The 15375-nt window shown below is 40.2% G+C and overlaps 1 protein-coding gene across 3 annotated transcripts in view; it reads right to left on the reverse strand.

The window, feature by feature from the left end:
* ATL1 (atlastin GTPase 1) overlaps positions 1–15375 on the reverse strand; it is a 77892-nt gene that overhangs the window by 58669 nt on the left and 3848 nt on the right. For all 3 annotated transcript variants that reach the window (XM_027572371.1, XM_027572370.1, XM_027572372.1), the window contains exon 2: positions 4725–4896. In XM_027572371.1, the coding sequence (XP_027428172.1) occupies positions 4725–4758 (34 nt within the window). In that variant the 5' untranslated portion in view covers positions 4759–4896. The remainder of the gene's footprint in view (positions 1–4724; positions 4897–15375) is intronic.

A 15375-nucleotide genomic window follows, 5' to 3' on the forward strand; every position in this document is an offset into this window, starting at 1 on the left:
TATTTAATTGACAGAGAGAGACACACACACGCAGCAAGAGCAGGAACACAAGCAGTGGGAGCGGGAGAGAGGGAAGCAGGCCTCCTGCCGAGCAGGGAGCCCGATGTGGGGCTCAATCCCAGGACCCCAGGATCATGACCCGAGCCAAAGGCAGTTGCTTAACCGACTGAGCCACCCAGGTGCCCCTAAAATATTATTTTTCAAAAGCAACATTGCACTGACAGTTTCTGTTACATTGTAGAAAACCCAAATTCCCATGTGGACTCCCAAGTTTTAAGCAATTGTAATTAACAAAAACAAATTAAAAAGGATTCATTTCTGTTTTGTTTCTGGTAGTACTTAAACTCTAAGCCCAACCTTGAAAGACTGCTTTCTGGGCTACTGCCTCTGATAGTCATCTGAATCCTTTATTTTTCTCTAGTACATTCTTTGCCTTCTTTTCTAGTCCAAAGCGATCAAGTTTATAGAGCATTGATTTCTTATACCAGCTTAAGCCTCAATAGGCTTGTTGCAGGACCTTTTTGGCCTATTATTTTAGTTCCTTGTCTTCATCACATGGACTGGGGAAGCAAACAACCCTAAATTTAAATCTTGGATCTATAACTTATATAAATTATGGGACCTCTGGCACATTTCCTCATGCTCTCTGAGTCTCGGATTACTTATATATTAAAATTCGAATAATAATGTCTGTCTCTAAAGAATGGATTTTTAAATGCTTAAATTTATTTAAACTTCTGGTTCAGGGGTGCCTGAGTGGCTCAGTTGGTTAAGTGGCTGCCTTCGGCTCAGGTCACGATCCCAGGGTCCTGGGATCAGAGCCCTGCATCGGCATGGGCTCCCTGCTCAGCAGGGAGTCTGCTTCTTCCTCTCCCTCTGCCCCTCCCCCGCTCATGCTCTCTCTCACTCACTTTCTCTCTCACAACTAAATAAAATCTTTAAAAAAAATAAAAAATAATAAACTTCTGGTTTGGTGCAGATTTAGGTACAGGTGTTGGGATTCTGTTCTACTCACAGACCTGCTTTTCAGTTGTATCTCTGGGTATAATCCTCAACCACCACCTTGTTAGGTGGTGTTAGTAGAGATGCTTTTCTGCTTTGTAGTTTCCATGGTGTTAGTAGAGATGCTTTTCTGCTTTGTAGTTTCATGGCCCTATTAGAACCTAACATGTCTCTGTCTACTCAGATAAAAATATTAGCTGTGATATGGTCCTACAGAATTCTTATCCGAATTTTAAGTTTCCTGTACAAATTTTGCAAATCTCTCTTGCCCTTTTCTTGGAAATCACTATATTTTCCAATTCTGGATAGTCTACCTTTGAACTCCACCCACTGCTTTCTAACTTGTCTGTAAAGTATTTAGCTAGATGACAAGGTTAGTTCACTGTCTTTTTTTTACAAGCTATCACCTGAGTTTTTTCTCATTACGGACCTCTGGCTTCTACAAGAGCCTGTTTTCCCTTTACCCTCACACCATGCCCCATTATCATATAAAACATTCCACAGTATTGAGGCACCTGGGTGGCTCAGTCAGTTAAGCATCTGCCTTTGGCTCAGGTCATCATCTCAGGGTTCTGGGATCAAGCCCCACGTCAGGCTTCCTGCTCAGTGGGGAGTCTGCTTCTCCCTGTGCCCTTCCCACTGCTTGTGCGCATGCATGCTCTCTCTCTCAAAAAAATCTTTTAAAAAAATTCCACAGTATTATGTTATAGAAAATAAATTAGAAGACAACCCTAGGTTCTAATTTCAGTCCTCTTACTAAATGTATGATTTTTGCCAAATTATTTAACCTACCTGAGACTCAGTTTTTTTTTTATTTATAAAAGACTATGTCCAGCTAACTAAAGAAGCTAAAAATCAAAGGCAATAATGCAGGTGACTGTGCTTTGAAAACTGTAGTTCTATACAATTTGCAGAAGGTATCATCAATTCAGTAAAGAGGCAGTATAGCATAGTGGTGAAGATAAAAGAATCTGAAGTCAAACTGCCAGAGTTGGAATCCTGTCTCTATCATTTACCTTTGATATATAAAATGAGGATTATAATATCTACTTCATATGATAATAGCTCAATGACATTAGCTATTCTTGTTATTATTAAATGCCTACTATGTTAGGTATTACACTAGGTGCTAGTAATAAAATGGAATCAGGACAGACATGGCTAACATCTTCATCAAAAACCTCTATTTCCTACTCTATATGCTACATTTTTCTAAGTCATTTACATATTTATGTCATATATACTTTATAGCAAAGAAAAATCAGAGTAGTAAAGCATTTCCATAGAGCATTAAGACTCCATAATTCCAATATTTCTTTACTGTGAAAATATCCAGTGAACACATACTGACTTTAGCATTTCTTTTCCTAATTCATCACTTGAGTTGAAACTCTTGATGACTTCTGGGTAAACTGTCTGGGACATGTTCCCATCAAATATAAATAATCCAATGCTTGTCAATCACCTAAAATGCTAATTAAAACGCAGATTCCTAGACCCCATTTCAGACCTATTGATTGAAAAGCTCTGAGTGATTTGCAGCAACATGGATGGAGCCTAGAGTGTATTATGCTAAGTGGTAAATCAGAGAAAGAGAAATACCAAATGATTTCACTTATATGTGGTATTTAAGAAACTAATGAGCAAAGGGAAAAAAGAGAGAGAGAGAGACAAAACAAGAAACAGACTCTTAACTATAGAGAAGAAACTGATGGTTACTAGAGGGGAGATGGGTGGGAGGATGGGTTAAATAGGTGATGGGGATTAAGGAGTGTACTTACCATGATGAGCACCTGGTGTTGTATGGAAGTGTTGAATCACTATATTGTACACCTGAAACTAATATTACACTAACTGGAATTAAAATAAACACTTTAAAAAATCAAAATAAATAAAATAAAAATAATTAAAAAAAAAAAGCCCCAGCTGGAAGATGTGGGAATGTGCATTCTAATAAGTTCCCGATGTGATTTTTATGCAAATCCCATTTGAGAACCACATTCCCGAGACAAAAAAAAAAAAACCCTCCACTGTATAAGAAATCTGTACCCAAAGAAATACTGAAGAATAATGATCCAAAGCTTCACTAAGGAGAAAAATTTTAATCCTTAAATTTTCATATGTGTGTCTTTTAACAAGGTTGAGTTAACAATGCACAGAGATCAAGACCAAAACTGACTTGAACATACACACCTTAACTGTGAGTATTCAAGAAATTCCTACTCTGGAAGCCAAGGAAAAGGGTGGTGGTAAGAGGACACTGAGAAAGCTTACTCATAATTTCATAAGCAAAGAAAAAAGGTGTTACTGCAATAGTCACACTTAAAACTGGGGTTTTGTAATCTCAGAAAATGGAACCGCCTTCTCTTAAATTCAGACAACTAAAGACAGACCTCCTTGCGCCAATTCCCCCCACCTACCACAAATCTTGGATAATGTCTCAAATGTAAACCTTGCCTAGTGGGAGCGAAGTTGGTCCTGTGACCAGAGAGGCAACGAGAAATATGGTCTTTTGATAAAAGTCAGCCAAAAACAACCAATTAAAATATAAATTTATACCTGTTGGTCTGAAGGACAGTTATAGAAGAGATCTCATTGAGACACAGAAGACAATCAAGGAGCTCCAAACTCCTAGTGGATGTAAACTTTCCAAAACAACAAAGTATTTACCCACCAAAGACCTAAGATCTGCTCTGGTTCAAATAATAAAACGCCCTGAAAGGCTTTCATTCCTAAGATGGTAGTGGGGCTAGGACTGTGACTGGAAGAAAACGGGAGCCCAGGGCAGAAAAAGACGCCCAATCTGCCCACACTCTCCGTCCTGAACCAAGTCTGGAGCAGCAGAGCGGGCGGGGCTGTGATTTCTCCTGCATCACTGCGTTCTCTCTTCTCCGCCTGCGTGAGCACCGCCCACCCACTCGCCGCGTGAACCCACTGGGCCTAGCCTCTCCTCCCCCCTCCCCTCGGCCTGGTGCTGAATCATGAGTCCAATATCTCAAAAAGGTAAAACCAAAGAACAATGCCACCCTCAGGGCTGGCCTGAGCGGGGTACCAGGTTGGGGTGGAGCAGCGGCTGCAAACCACAACTTTGCTTCCCTTCTTCCCAAATTCCCCACCCAAACCCCAAATTGAAACAAGTACTGTAGCGCTGGGGGACTCCCAAGCGGTCACCCCTTCTCCTGGGTTGCTCAGGTCCGCAACGCTCCCACCGGGCCCGTCGTGCTCTGCCTCATTGTTCTAGCACGCCGCCCCCTCGGGAGCCCGCGCCCTGCCAGGCGGAAGGGCTCACAGCTCCCGCGGAAGAGGGTGGAGGTTAGGGTCCTCACCCCCTCGCCCCCCACCCCTCTCGGCCGGGTTAACAACAGCCCCTGCCTACTCTCATCGCCTTCCTGCCAACCGATCGCTAAAGTGGAACCAACGAGTCCCCGGGAGGCTACCGGCGGGTGCTGTCCAAATGCTGCGAGGAGGAAGACTGGGGGAGGAGGGCGGGGGAGAAGCAGGGGGCTCCGGCCTGCAAGAAGCTGCAGCCCTCTCCCACAGCGCGATTCCGGGCTACCCCAGTACCACCCGGCCATGCTTTCTCTCGCCCTACAGGGAGCAGCTCGGTTGTGGCCCGTCTCCCAGCCCTGGACTCCGCCACCGATCGGCCCTTGGCCCTCTTGTCCCCAGAAGCAGAACGCTAGTCCCCATGCAGGCTGCAGAAGTCACCATATGCTACTCACCCCAACTGTTTCTGTCCCTGCGGTTCTTGGCCATGGTGGTCTGGGGACTGGTGGCGGTGAGGCGCTGTCACTGCGCTGGCTCTTCTCCCGGGCCGCAGGTTGCTGGCGGTGGGAGGCTCTGTGCCCGCCGCTGGGCGCAGTTCGCTCAGACTCTGAGGATGTTGCTGTGGCGCTGGTGGGAAGGAGTGGGGAGGAGAAGGGAGGAGAAAGCGGATGAACCAAGCTCAGCATCACAAGCCCGTGTTCACACAAATATCAGCGTCACACCCTCCCTACCTCAGCCCACCCCCAGAGCATGAAGACAGGGACAGTCGATGTACTGCAACATTTTCAATGGAAAACACACATACAAATAAAGAGCACCCCCTCACACACACTCTCAAAGAATTTAACAGCATTAGCCAGTCACAGAAATACACAAACCAATATACTGCATTATTCTCGATGTTCAAATACCTGTTTCCTAGAAGAGTTACACATTAGTACAAATATGCAGGCAACATTTATATAGCCAAAGAAATTAAAATAATCTGCATTTATCTACCAGGCACCATTTCCCCCCATTTTAAAAGCAAGGTCATGTTGGTAAAGAGGGTATCAATGCATTTTTGTACCTGTATACTGAACAGGCCTGCCTTTTAAAATTAGGACAGCAAAATTTAGATCAAGATCAAGATAAATGAAAGCTGGAGATTCATCATAATATGTAACTAACTCAGTATCTAGTGGGCAAAATTTCCCACTAGATTTGCAGAGAAAAACTCTGGAATTATATTGCCAAATATTTTAAGTAAAATCATACTACATGGTCTGGGTGAGCCTTGGCAGCCACAAAGGTTGCAGACAATTTTGAATAGAAAGCAAAAGGCAATAAACACTTAAAAAAATATTCTCAACCTCTCCCTTTCCACTGATTTCTTCCTCTCTGCCTGCAAACTCAGTTTTCAGTATTCTAGAAACAGTCATTTCATGCTACTTGACCCTCAGGATACTATTATCCCATTCCTCACAGTTTTCTCCTGCGTTCTGTTGTTGCCCACACTCTACAGATCAGTTTTGCCTACAAGATTACTGCTATCCTCTTAATTACCAAATCTATGGTCTCTGCTTATTCTTCATCATAAGCAACTTTTCACTCTATGTTTACTCAATGTAATTTGCTGTCATGGCTTCAGACAAGACCTCCATCCTGATAATTCCCAAATCTATGCCTCTAGTCTTAAGATCTCTCAAAGAGAGAAAATCATCCTACTAGAACCAAATTTATAACTGCCTGAGGTCATCTTCACTTTGTTTTTCTAATGACATTTCAAAATCAACATTTCAAAAACCAAACTATCTCACCCAGCAATGCCTAATCTTATGCATTCCATATTTCAGTTAATGGTTCTAGTGATCTCAGGGCTGTGAACACTGTAAACCAAGTTTACATTACAGTTTCAATAGAGTTGCGTTCCCCAAACACTAATGAAACAACATAGGAAGACAGTTATTATCTCAACCCTATACCTACAACTAAATTCATAGACTAAAAAGAAGTGTGTTCTGCTTTTCTTGTATATCTTAACTATAATTCTCAGCTCACATTCTAGCCCGAAAATCCCTTTCAGTGACATCTCATTAAAAAGAATAGATTCCACACATACACACACATGCACACAGACACACAAAGTTGTATAATTCAATATACTTTTTTTTCTATATATGGGTCTTTACAATATATATTCTTAACTGAAAAATATATTAAAAAAACTCTTTTCTTTGTAATTAATAGGTAATCTGTGGGATAATACTTGAGACCGTGACTATCTTGGCCAAAGACTTCACCCAATGGTTTTAGTATCCACTGATACCCTTGCCTGAATCAAGTTTATATTAATGATTTTTAAATGGTGATTTTTAAATAATTATATCATTTCTTTTACATTTCACACTTAGCAGCTGACATTCCCTCTCCCATCTTTGAGAACCACCATAGATTCATGAAATCTAAAGCAAAAAAAAAAATTATTGTGTTATCATCATTATTCTTTCTAATCCTCAAATTGCCCTAAATTTGGCCAATGGGAGCCCCTTCAAGTTAACACCTATGTGATCAGTTCCTTATTTTCTGGCATAAGAAAATGTTTCAAGTTTCCCTTGTATTTTCCCTGCCTCAGAACTAGAATTAGCAAATTTCTCCAAGAAGTTCTGGCTCCTTTCAGTGAAAAAAGAAATTTAGAAACCAAGATCTGGATGCTAGTTGTGTTCATTGCTAGCAGAAGCTTCACTGTTTCTAGACTCTGACAGTAGACACTGTTAGAACATATTTATTTTGGGAGGCACCTGGGTGGCTCAGTCGGTTAATCATCTGACTCTTGTCTTAAACTCAGGTCATCTTGTCTTAAACTCGGGTCATGATTTCAGGGTCATGTGAGCAAGCCCTGTGTTGGGCTCCATGCTGGGTGTGGAGACTGCTTAAGATTCTCTCTCTCTCTCTGCCTCTCCCCCCAACTCTAAAAATATTTATTTATTTATTTATTTATTTATTTATTTATTTATTTATTTATTTATTTATTTATTTATAAAACCGTAAGTTCAATCTACTCCAGATAAACACCTCCAACCATATGAAAATACATATATACACAGTTATTTATTACAGCATTTTATGTAATTGCAAAACACTGGAAACAATGTATGAGAGTGGGTGACTATACTATGTCTACACAATGAAATACTAAGCTGCTGTAATAAAGAATAAAGATCTCTATGAATGGATACAGACTGATTTCCAGAATACACCATTAAATGGAAGGGGGATAAGTGAAAATGCTTTACCCCTCCTGTAAGAAAGAAAAGGATATGAAGGAACAAAGCTATCTGCTCATCTATGCAAAAGAAATGCAAGAAAAACAAACCAGAAGCTAGTGAGGTCAGCTGCCCACAGGAGAGGGGTGGGAACAGGATGGAAGTAACGGGAGAATGGGGCAGGTAGTAGGGTGAGGAAGACTGGTCTTCCCCAAGTACAGCCTTTCACACCGGCTGTTTCTCAGAGCCGTGGTAAAGTTTCACATTCTCCAAAATAAATAAATAATTGAAATCAACCAGATTATGGGCGTCGAGGGAGTTCTCAAAATGGAATTACAAACAGAAAAAAAAAGTGAATCTAACTGTATTACGGGTGAATAACATAACTACACTGGGGGTGTAGGAAGAACTAATCTGAAAAACTTCAGAAAACAGTATTTTGACTATATGCTATAAGACTAAAGACAAAAACTATACACAAGTATCATACTCTAGTTCACTTAAAAAAATTTTTTGAGTATAGTTGATACACAATGTTACCTTAATTTCAGGTGTACAACATACTTCAGATTTTTTTTCTTCTAGGACATACATGGGCTAACAATTCTGAAATTACTTTATATATACACTAGGATTGGACAAATATATGGTACATAATCGGAGCTAGATTTCTTGCTTTTTAAGACAAAGTTATAATAAGGAAAGGGGGAAGGATAGAATGAACCCTGTGGTGTTGAGTCAGAATCTGAAGTATCAGTATGATAGAGTAAAAATACAAATAACTCAACTTTTAAAAATGGGCAGAGGATCTATTAAATAGAAATTTCTCCATAGAAGATATACAAATGGCCAATAAACACATGAAAAGATGATTAATATCTTTAGTCACTAGGAAAATGCAAATCAAAACCACAATGAGGGCCACATGGGTGGCACAGTTGGTTAAGCATCCAACTCTTTTGATATCAGCTCAGGTCTTGATCTCAGGGTCATGAGTTCAAGTCTCACATTGGGGTCCATGCTGGGAGTGGAGGCTACTTAAAAAAAAAAAAAAAAAACCCACAATGAAATGCTACTTCTTACCTACTGGGATGAAAAAGACAATGAGTGTTGGTGAGGATGTGGAGAAATTGGCACACACATACACTGCTGGTGAGAATATAAAATGGTGCAGCCACTTTGAAAAGCAGTCTGGCAGCTTCTCGAAAAGTTAAACATTGAGTTATCATATGGCCCAGCAATTCCACTCATATATGCCCAAAAGAAATGAAAACATATGTTATATGAAAACGTGTGTACAGGAATGTTCATAATAGCATGATTCATAGGAGTCAAAAGGTGGAAATAACCTAAATGCCAAATAACTGATGAATGAATAAACAAAACTGTGTATCTATACAATGGAATATTTGGCCATAAAAAGGAATGAAGTACTGATATATGCTACACTACAGATCTTGAAAATATTATGCTAACTGAAAGAAGCCAATCACAAAGACCACATATTGTATGATTCCATTTATATTAAATGTACAGTATTGGCAAATCTATAAAGACAGAGAGTAGATCAAAGTTTGCCTAGGGCTAGGGAGGGTAGAAGGGAGGTTGAGGAGAAACCCTCAGTTTCTGCTTTTGAGTACAGGTTTCTTTTGGGGGCAATTAAAATTTTTTAAATGTTTGAAATCAATTCTGTACAACTCTGTGGATATATGAAAAATGACTGAATTATACAATTTAAATTGGTGAATTATACGGCATGGTAATTTTACACCAATAGGCTACTTTTAAGAAGTCAAGGTCAAGTTTATTTTAAATCAGAAAAAAAGAAGGAAAGGTATTTGTACATTAGTACTCTAGATCTCCTCTCATCCTGACCCCACTGGAATGTTACTTAATAAATTGTTCCCTCCCTCCTATAACCTCAATGCTTTTTTTTCCCCCACTGATTCCTTCACCGTGCTCATTTCCCCCCATCCTAAGAAAAAGGCTCTCTCAATCTTGTCATTTACAACATGGATAGACTTAGAGGGTACTAAGTGAAATAAGTCTGACAGAGAAAGACAAATACCATATGATTTCACTCATATGTGGAATTTAAGAAAAAACAGATGAACAAACAAAAAAGACAAAAACCAGAATCAAATACAGAGAACTGGTGGTTACCAGAGGGGAGGTGAGTGGGGGATAGGTAAAATAAATAAAGGGGATTAAGAGCACACTTGACTTGTTGAGCACTGAGAAATGCAAAGAACTGCTGAATTATTGTACGCCTGAAACTAATATAACAGTATGTGTTATTACACTTCAGTAAAAAAAAAAAAAAAGAATAAAATGTAACCTCCTTAAGAAAGAAAAAGGCTCTCTCAATCACAAGTTTCTCCATAGTTGATGCTACAACTTGTTCCTTCCCTATAATAGCTTAATGCAAAAGGACAATTACTGTCATATAATTTTTTTGAAGATGGGTTGGTTCTGTGGTGATTAATTCAGCAGCTCAATATCATCATTGACCATATTAGTCAGGACATAGATTTGGCTGCTGTAAAAAATTACAGTGGCTTAAGAGAGATATTCATTTCTCTCTCATGATATAATCTGAACATAAACCCTCCAGGGCTAATATGGTGGCTTTGAAATATCAAGGAATGTAAGCTTGGACTTCCATGGTATAATCCAAGATGGCTGCTTGGGCATTTGCATCCTCATTCCAGTCAAACAGAAGGGAAGAAAGCAAAGAAGGGCATATATCCATTCTAAGGGTACAACTGAGAAGTGGCATGTATCACCTCTACTCAAATATTATTGACCAGTACATGTCCCACCTATTTGATAAATATATTATGTGTATGTGTATCCAACTAAAATTTAAGAAATCCCATACTAGAGAAAAAAGGGAGGGCACCTGGCTGGCTCAGTTGGAAGAGCATGATCTTAATCTTGGGGTCCTTGAGCCCCATGTTGGATGTAGAGATTACTGAAATATTTTTTTTTAAAAGAAGGGAAATGGATTTTGGAGAATACCAGCAGCCTTTGCCACAAGGACCAAGGTTGCATTTTACCATCCTTAGTGTGTGGACTTATTTTGTAATGTGGGCTCCTATCATGGTGCCAAAATGGCATCTGCCATTCCAGTCACCAGAAGCAGTTAGCTATGCCTAGAAACAAAAAAGGCATGTCTGCACCTTGTGTACCTTGTTAAAAGCAAGGAAAACCTTCCAGAAGCACTCCCACAGACTTTACCTATGTGTTGTTATCTAGAATTGTCTAGCCCTTTAGTAAGAGAAAAGAGGCTAGGCCAATCAAGATTTATCCCCTAGCACTGGGGAGGGTCTCAGTCTCATCTGATGGACACAGACACTCAGAAAAGGTCAACAAAATTGTGGTTCTGATAATAAGGAAAGAGAAGATAGTTTTTGAGCACAAGGCCCAGGTGATAATCACAGCTTTCATTTTCCCCTTATCCTCCACTAGTATCTCCTCTGATGGGGTGACCCAAAACTTACTTCCATATGTCCAAGTCCTTAGTGGCCTTATCTTTACTGGGTTGCTGCAGTTTTGTATTGTTCAGTAATAATTAGACATGTGAATACCAAGAGGTATCTTAGTACATACTGGGGTCTCAGACATAGTCCTTCTTGTTTTCTTTGTGGCGCAATAACCAATTCCCCTTGGTAATGAGGACCAATCACCGCAATCGGTACAATGATCCCCTCTCTAACTGTTGCCTCAATGGTTCGAAGGCCTCATATGGACCAGGTGACAGTTTCAGTTTCCTATTTAATGAAATTGTGACTGTGTTATCTGGGGATGGTATTTGTCCCTTAGGCCTTCAAATCCACCAAGCCCAATGTTTTAAAGACAAAGTTGTAGAGACAAAAATTCTTAAAGTGAGTTGTTAGGAATAGAAGAGCCACCACTCCACCCCTTGGTTCCTAAGCCCACACATTCTGAATGTGGGGTAGATAGCAACATATATTGGCTATTGGGTTAAGTCCTATCTCATATCCTTACTGGGTTATCTCCCACCCAGCATCACCACTGATCCTTCTGCAGGCCTTTCCTCCATTCTTTCAAACTAGCTGCTTCTGAGTGATGGGTTTGAGGTAAGATCAGTTAATTCCATGGTCATGATTTCATTGCTGTATTTTCCTCAAAGTAAAATGAATTTCTTGCTTAAATTTAATGTTATAATACATGATGATGAAATAAGGCATTCTGTAAATCCATGAATTGTGGTACTAGTAAAAACAACAACAACAACAAAAACAACTTTCCAGGCAGGGAACATAAACCCGTACTGGAATATATATCTATTTTCTGAGGATGAATCCCTCTTCTCTCCATAAAGGAAGGGATCTAGTATAATAAACTGCCACCAAGTGGTTGACTGTTCTGTACAGGAAATACTACCTGTTTTTCTGGGCAATAGCCCTGTTATAAGCCACTCCATAGTGGCAGTAACTATTATCCCTGGCAAGTGGAAGTCCATGCTGCTGAATCCACATTTGGCTTCCATTCCTTTTGTACATGAGCCCATTGAACGAGCATCAGGGTGATTAGGTAGAGGCTGACATCCGTTAAGACAGACTATCTTGTAAGCCTGATTATTGGAATGAATGCCTTCTTGTGGGCAGTTATGTGGTTCAGATATTTTCACATTCTGGGTCCATTTTGAGAATCTATCTGTGTTACCTCTCCCACCGACTTCCTTGTCTCAGATATTCTTCCTTTCAAGTTACTGGTCCACCTACTGGCTACTTTACATAAAGATAGATCTATACCTCAGGCCGTCTCTCCTTCCTAACAAAGAGGATAATCAGATGTTCTATTCAATGTCATGCCCATGGGGAGAATTTCTCTTCATCTCTATTTTTCAAAACCACCTCATTATGGGTAGGGCCATAATTCAGAGGCTACATGCTTCCAGTTGGTGTTAGCATATCATACAGACCATTAATAAACCAGGCCCAAGCTTTTCCTTCCTTTGCTAAATGAGCATGAGCCCATAGAAAAGGTTCAAAAAAAAAAAAAAGGTGGCAAAGAAGTAGGGGCAGGTACAGAGGAAGTCTGTCCATGTAATTTATACATGCCTTCCATATCAGCTCAGGTCACCCCAGTATATGCCTTTCCATTTGACAATGAAATTCTGCTGCCCATGTTCAATTTATGATGCAGTAAATTAGATAACACCGAGTTCCTAAAGAGCAATGCACATCACACAGTCACTTAGTATCCCACAGTCAGGTGTTTAGTTTCTGCCAAGGCCTGGTAGCAAGCCAAGAGTTACCTTTCAAATGGAGAATAGTTGTCAGGAGATGAGGGCATATTCTTACTCCAAAACCCTATCAGTGCAGCTTGTGCCAATAACCTGGACCATCTGTAGGGCATTCTGTTTTTCCAAGTCACATGAGAAACTGGCAGTCACATAGTTTACATGGTAAATGGGTCAGAGAGCAGCACATGCAGTATGGTGGCTCCAAAATCCACACAGACCAACCAAACACTGTGTATTGTTCTTTAAGGTGGGCAATGCAAGGTGGGGCACAGTAACTCCACTGATTGTTAGAAATTTCCCTATTGCACAGGTCTCTGAACTGGGTTTATTTCTCATCCTCTGATAGAAGGGTTTTTTTAAGGTATCTAGGGCAGTTGCTACTTCCTGTTCACCTATCCAGTTTGTACCACGTCATCAAGGTAATAGAGTAACAGGATGTACTACTGGATATCGAGAAAACAAAGGTCCCTCTGGAATGATACCATATTATAACTGAAGTGTTTACAAAAGCCGGAGGTAAGACAATGACCAGTCATGTGAAGGCTAACTGCTTCTGATTATTTTTTTTAAAGATTTTTATTTTATCTATTTGAGAGAGAGAACACTAGCAGGGGCAGAGGGAGAGGGAGAAACTGAAATCTATGTTCTAGGTTTCAAGTCAAAAGCTACATTCTAGGTGCCAAGGGCCATGATGATTTGCTCTAGTAAAGACTCCACTTGTGGAAATACAACTATGAGGCTTCTCCCTCAATTAAGGGGCTCCAGGCTTGTGAACTGGTTACAGTTTAAGAATTGGGTGATATGTACTGAATCGCCACTACAGTGACTTGAGTTACATTTCTGCTCGTCAGACCTAGAACTTTTCTGCTTACATATGTCAAGTAGTACTTAGGTGGACTGTTGGTTTCATTCATTCCTAGACATTGATGATCATACAGAACCAAAAAGATCCTTACAGTCAAACACCCTGATTATCACTTCCTCCTGAGGGTTATCATGGTAAGTGCGCTGAACATATCTTTGACAGTTAAGTCCCACCTGGCCTCTACCAGGATCTCAATATTCCCACTGAAATCATGGATCCTGATTTCACTGTGGCATCTCCATTATCATTTTCAACCAATTAAGACCGCCACCAAAGAATTTTTCAAGGATATTTGTGGCCCTTTACTCAATGCCTTGATAAAGGTAAATTTTATGGGCTGTTATAGGGATGGTATGGATAGAGCATTACTAAGCAGGATGTACATAATAGGGCAAGTCCACCATTCCCATCTCCCTGAATCTTCAGATTCCTTCCTCTACAGTATGCCCTGGAAGTTCTGGCATTTCAGCATATAGTCTACCAGCTTCGAGTAACCAATTCAGAGAGACCACCAACTGCTCAAGTCAACCTGAATCACAGGTATTTGGCAAGATCCTGTAATTCCTTCAGTGCGTAAGTTTTCTCAAGAACAGGTCTTGTCCTTCTCCATCAGGGCTATGCTGAAATCTCTCTCTTTTTAAAAGTTTTTATTTAAATTCCAGTTAGTTAACACACGGTGTAATATTAGTTTCAGGTATACAATATAGTAATTCATCACTTCCATACAAACCTGGTGCTCATTACAAGTGTTGCATTCCTTAATGCCCATCACCTATTTGAAATGTAACTCTTATTCAAAGTTCTCAGCCTCATTTTTATCTACCCAAATGCCCCCATTCCCTGTTGCAGGGTTCCAATACTTCTCTACAAGGGATCTTACCTTAGCATAACAGATCTAGGTCTCACATTTAATTAATGTTGCAACTTGATAGCCTTTACTATTCAGCCATGGGCTTGATTTTCAGCCATTATCTTCTCTGCAGCTACATGAGAAATGTTTCTTCAAAGCTGTCAAAGAAGCTTTTGATTTTCTACTCATGCCTTAAGTCTGGAATTCAGGCCATTTGTCTTTTTTCCCATGTATTCTCTCAGAGGCAATCAGAGCAAATGACACCATGATTTTAGTAATCATCACTATCAAAGCAGCTACGTGCAAGAGATTGGTCTTCCAGTGCTGGCACCCTCTATCAGCACTCCATCTCTTGCCACTACCGATGGTTATTTCAGTAATTGTGATGCCATTGTTTCATTTTCTGTGGCAAAAAGTTTATACAGGTAATCATCAGATTATGTGAGTAATACCATCCCACAAAGCAAGGGTTTCTTTTCTGAAGCTTCTTCCAATTCCTGTAACTATCAATCAGGGTTCTGATAAGAAAGATACAGCACAGAAAGAGAATCTAATGAAAGGACTATTTATAAAAATGAGGACAGGGTTAAAGGAACCAATAAGGGAGAGTGAAACACCATGAGACAAGCAACAGCGGAATGCCATTATCATACTCGTCTTAAAGGGGCAAGGAAAAAGAGAGCTAGTTAGAATCCTCTAAGAGCGATACATCTGTGGGATAGGGCCACAGCCAGGCAAGGTAGTCTCTTCTGTACATTAGGGCTTCTCGGAACACTAGTTTATATGAGGTGTGAGCAAACTTCAAGCATCCCTTCTGAATGTTATACTTATTATACTGTGAGGAAATCAACAAGGAACAACATATGATTAT

Source organism: Zalophus californianus, chromosome 6 (genome assembly GCF_009762305.2).
Source record: "Zalophus californianus isolate mZalCal1 chromosome 6, mZalCal1.pri.v2, whole genome shotgun sequence".
Taxonomy (NCBI): Eukaryota; Metazoa; Chordata; class Mammalia; order Carnivora; family Otariidae; genus Zalophus; species Zalophus californianus.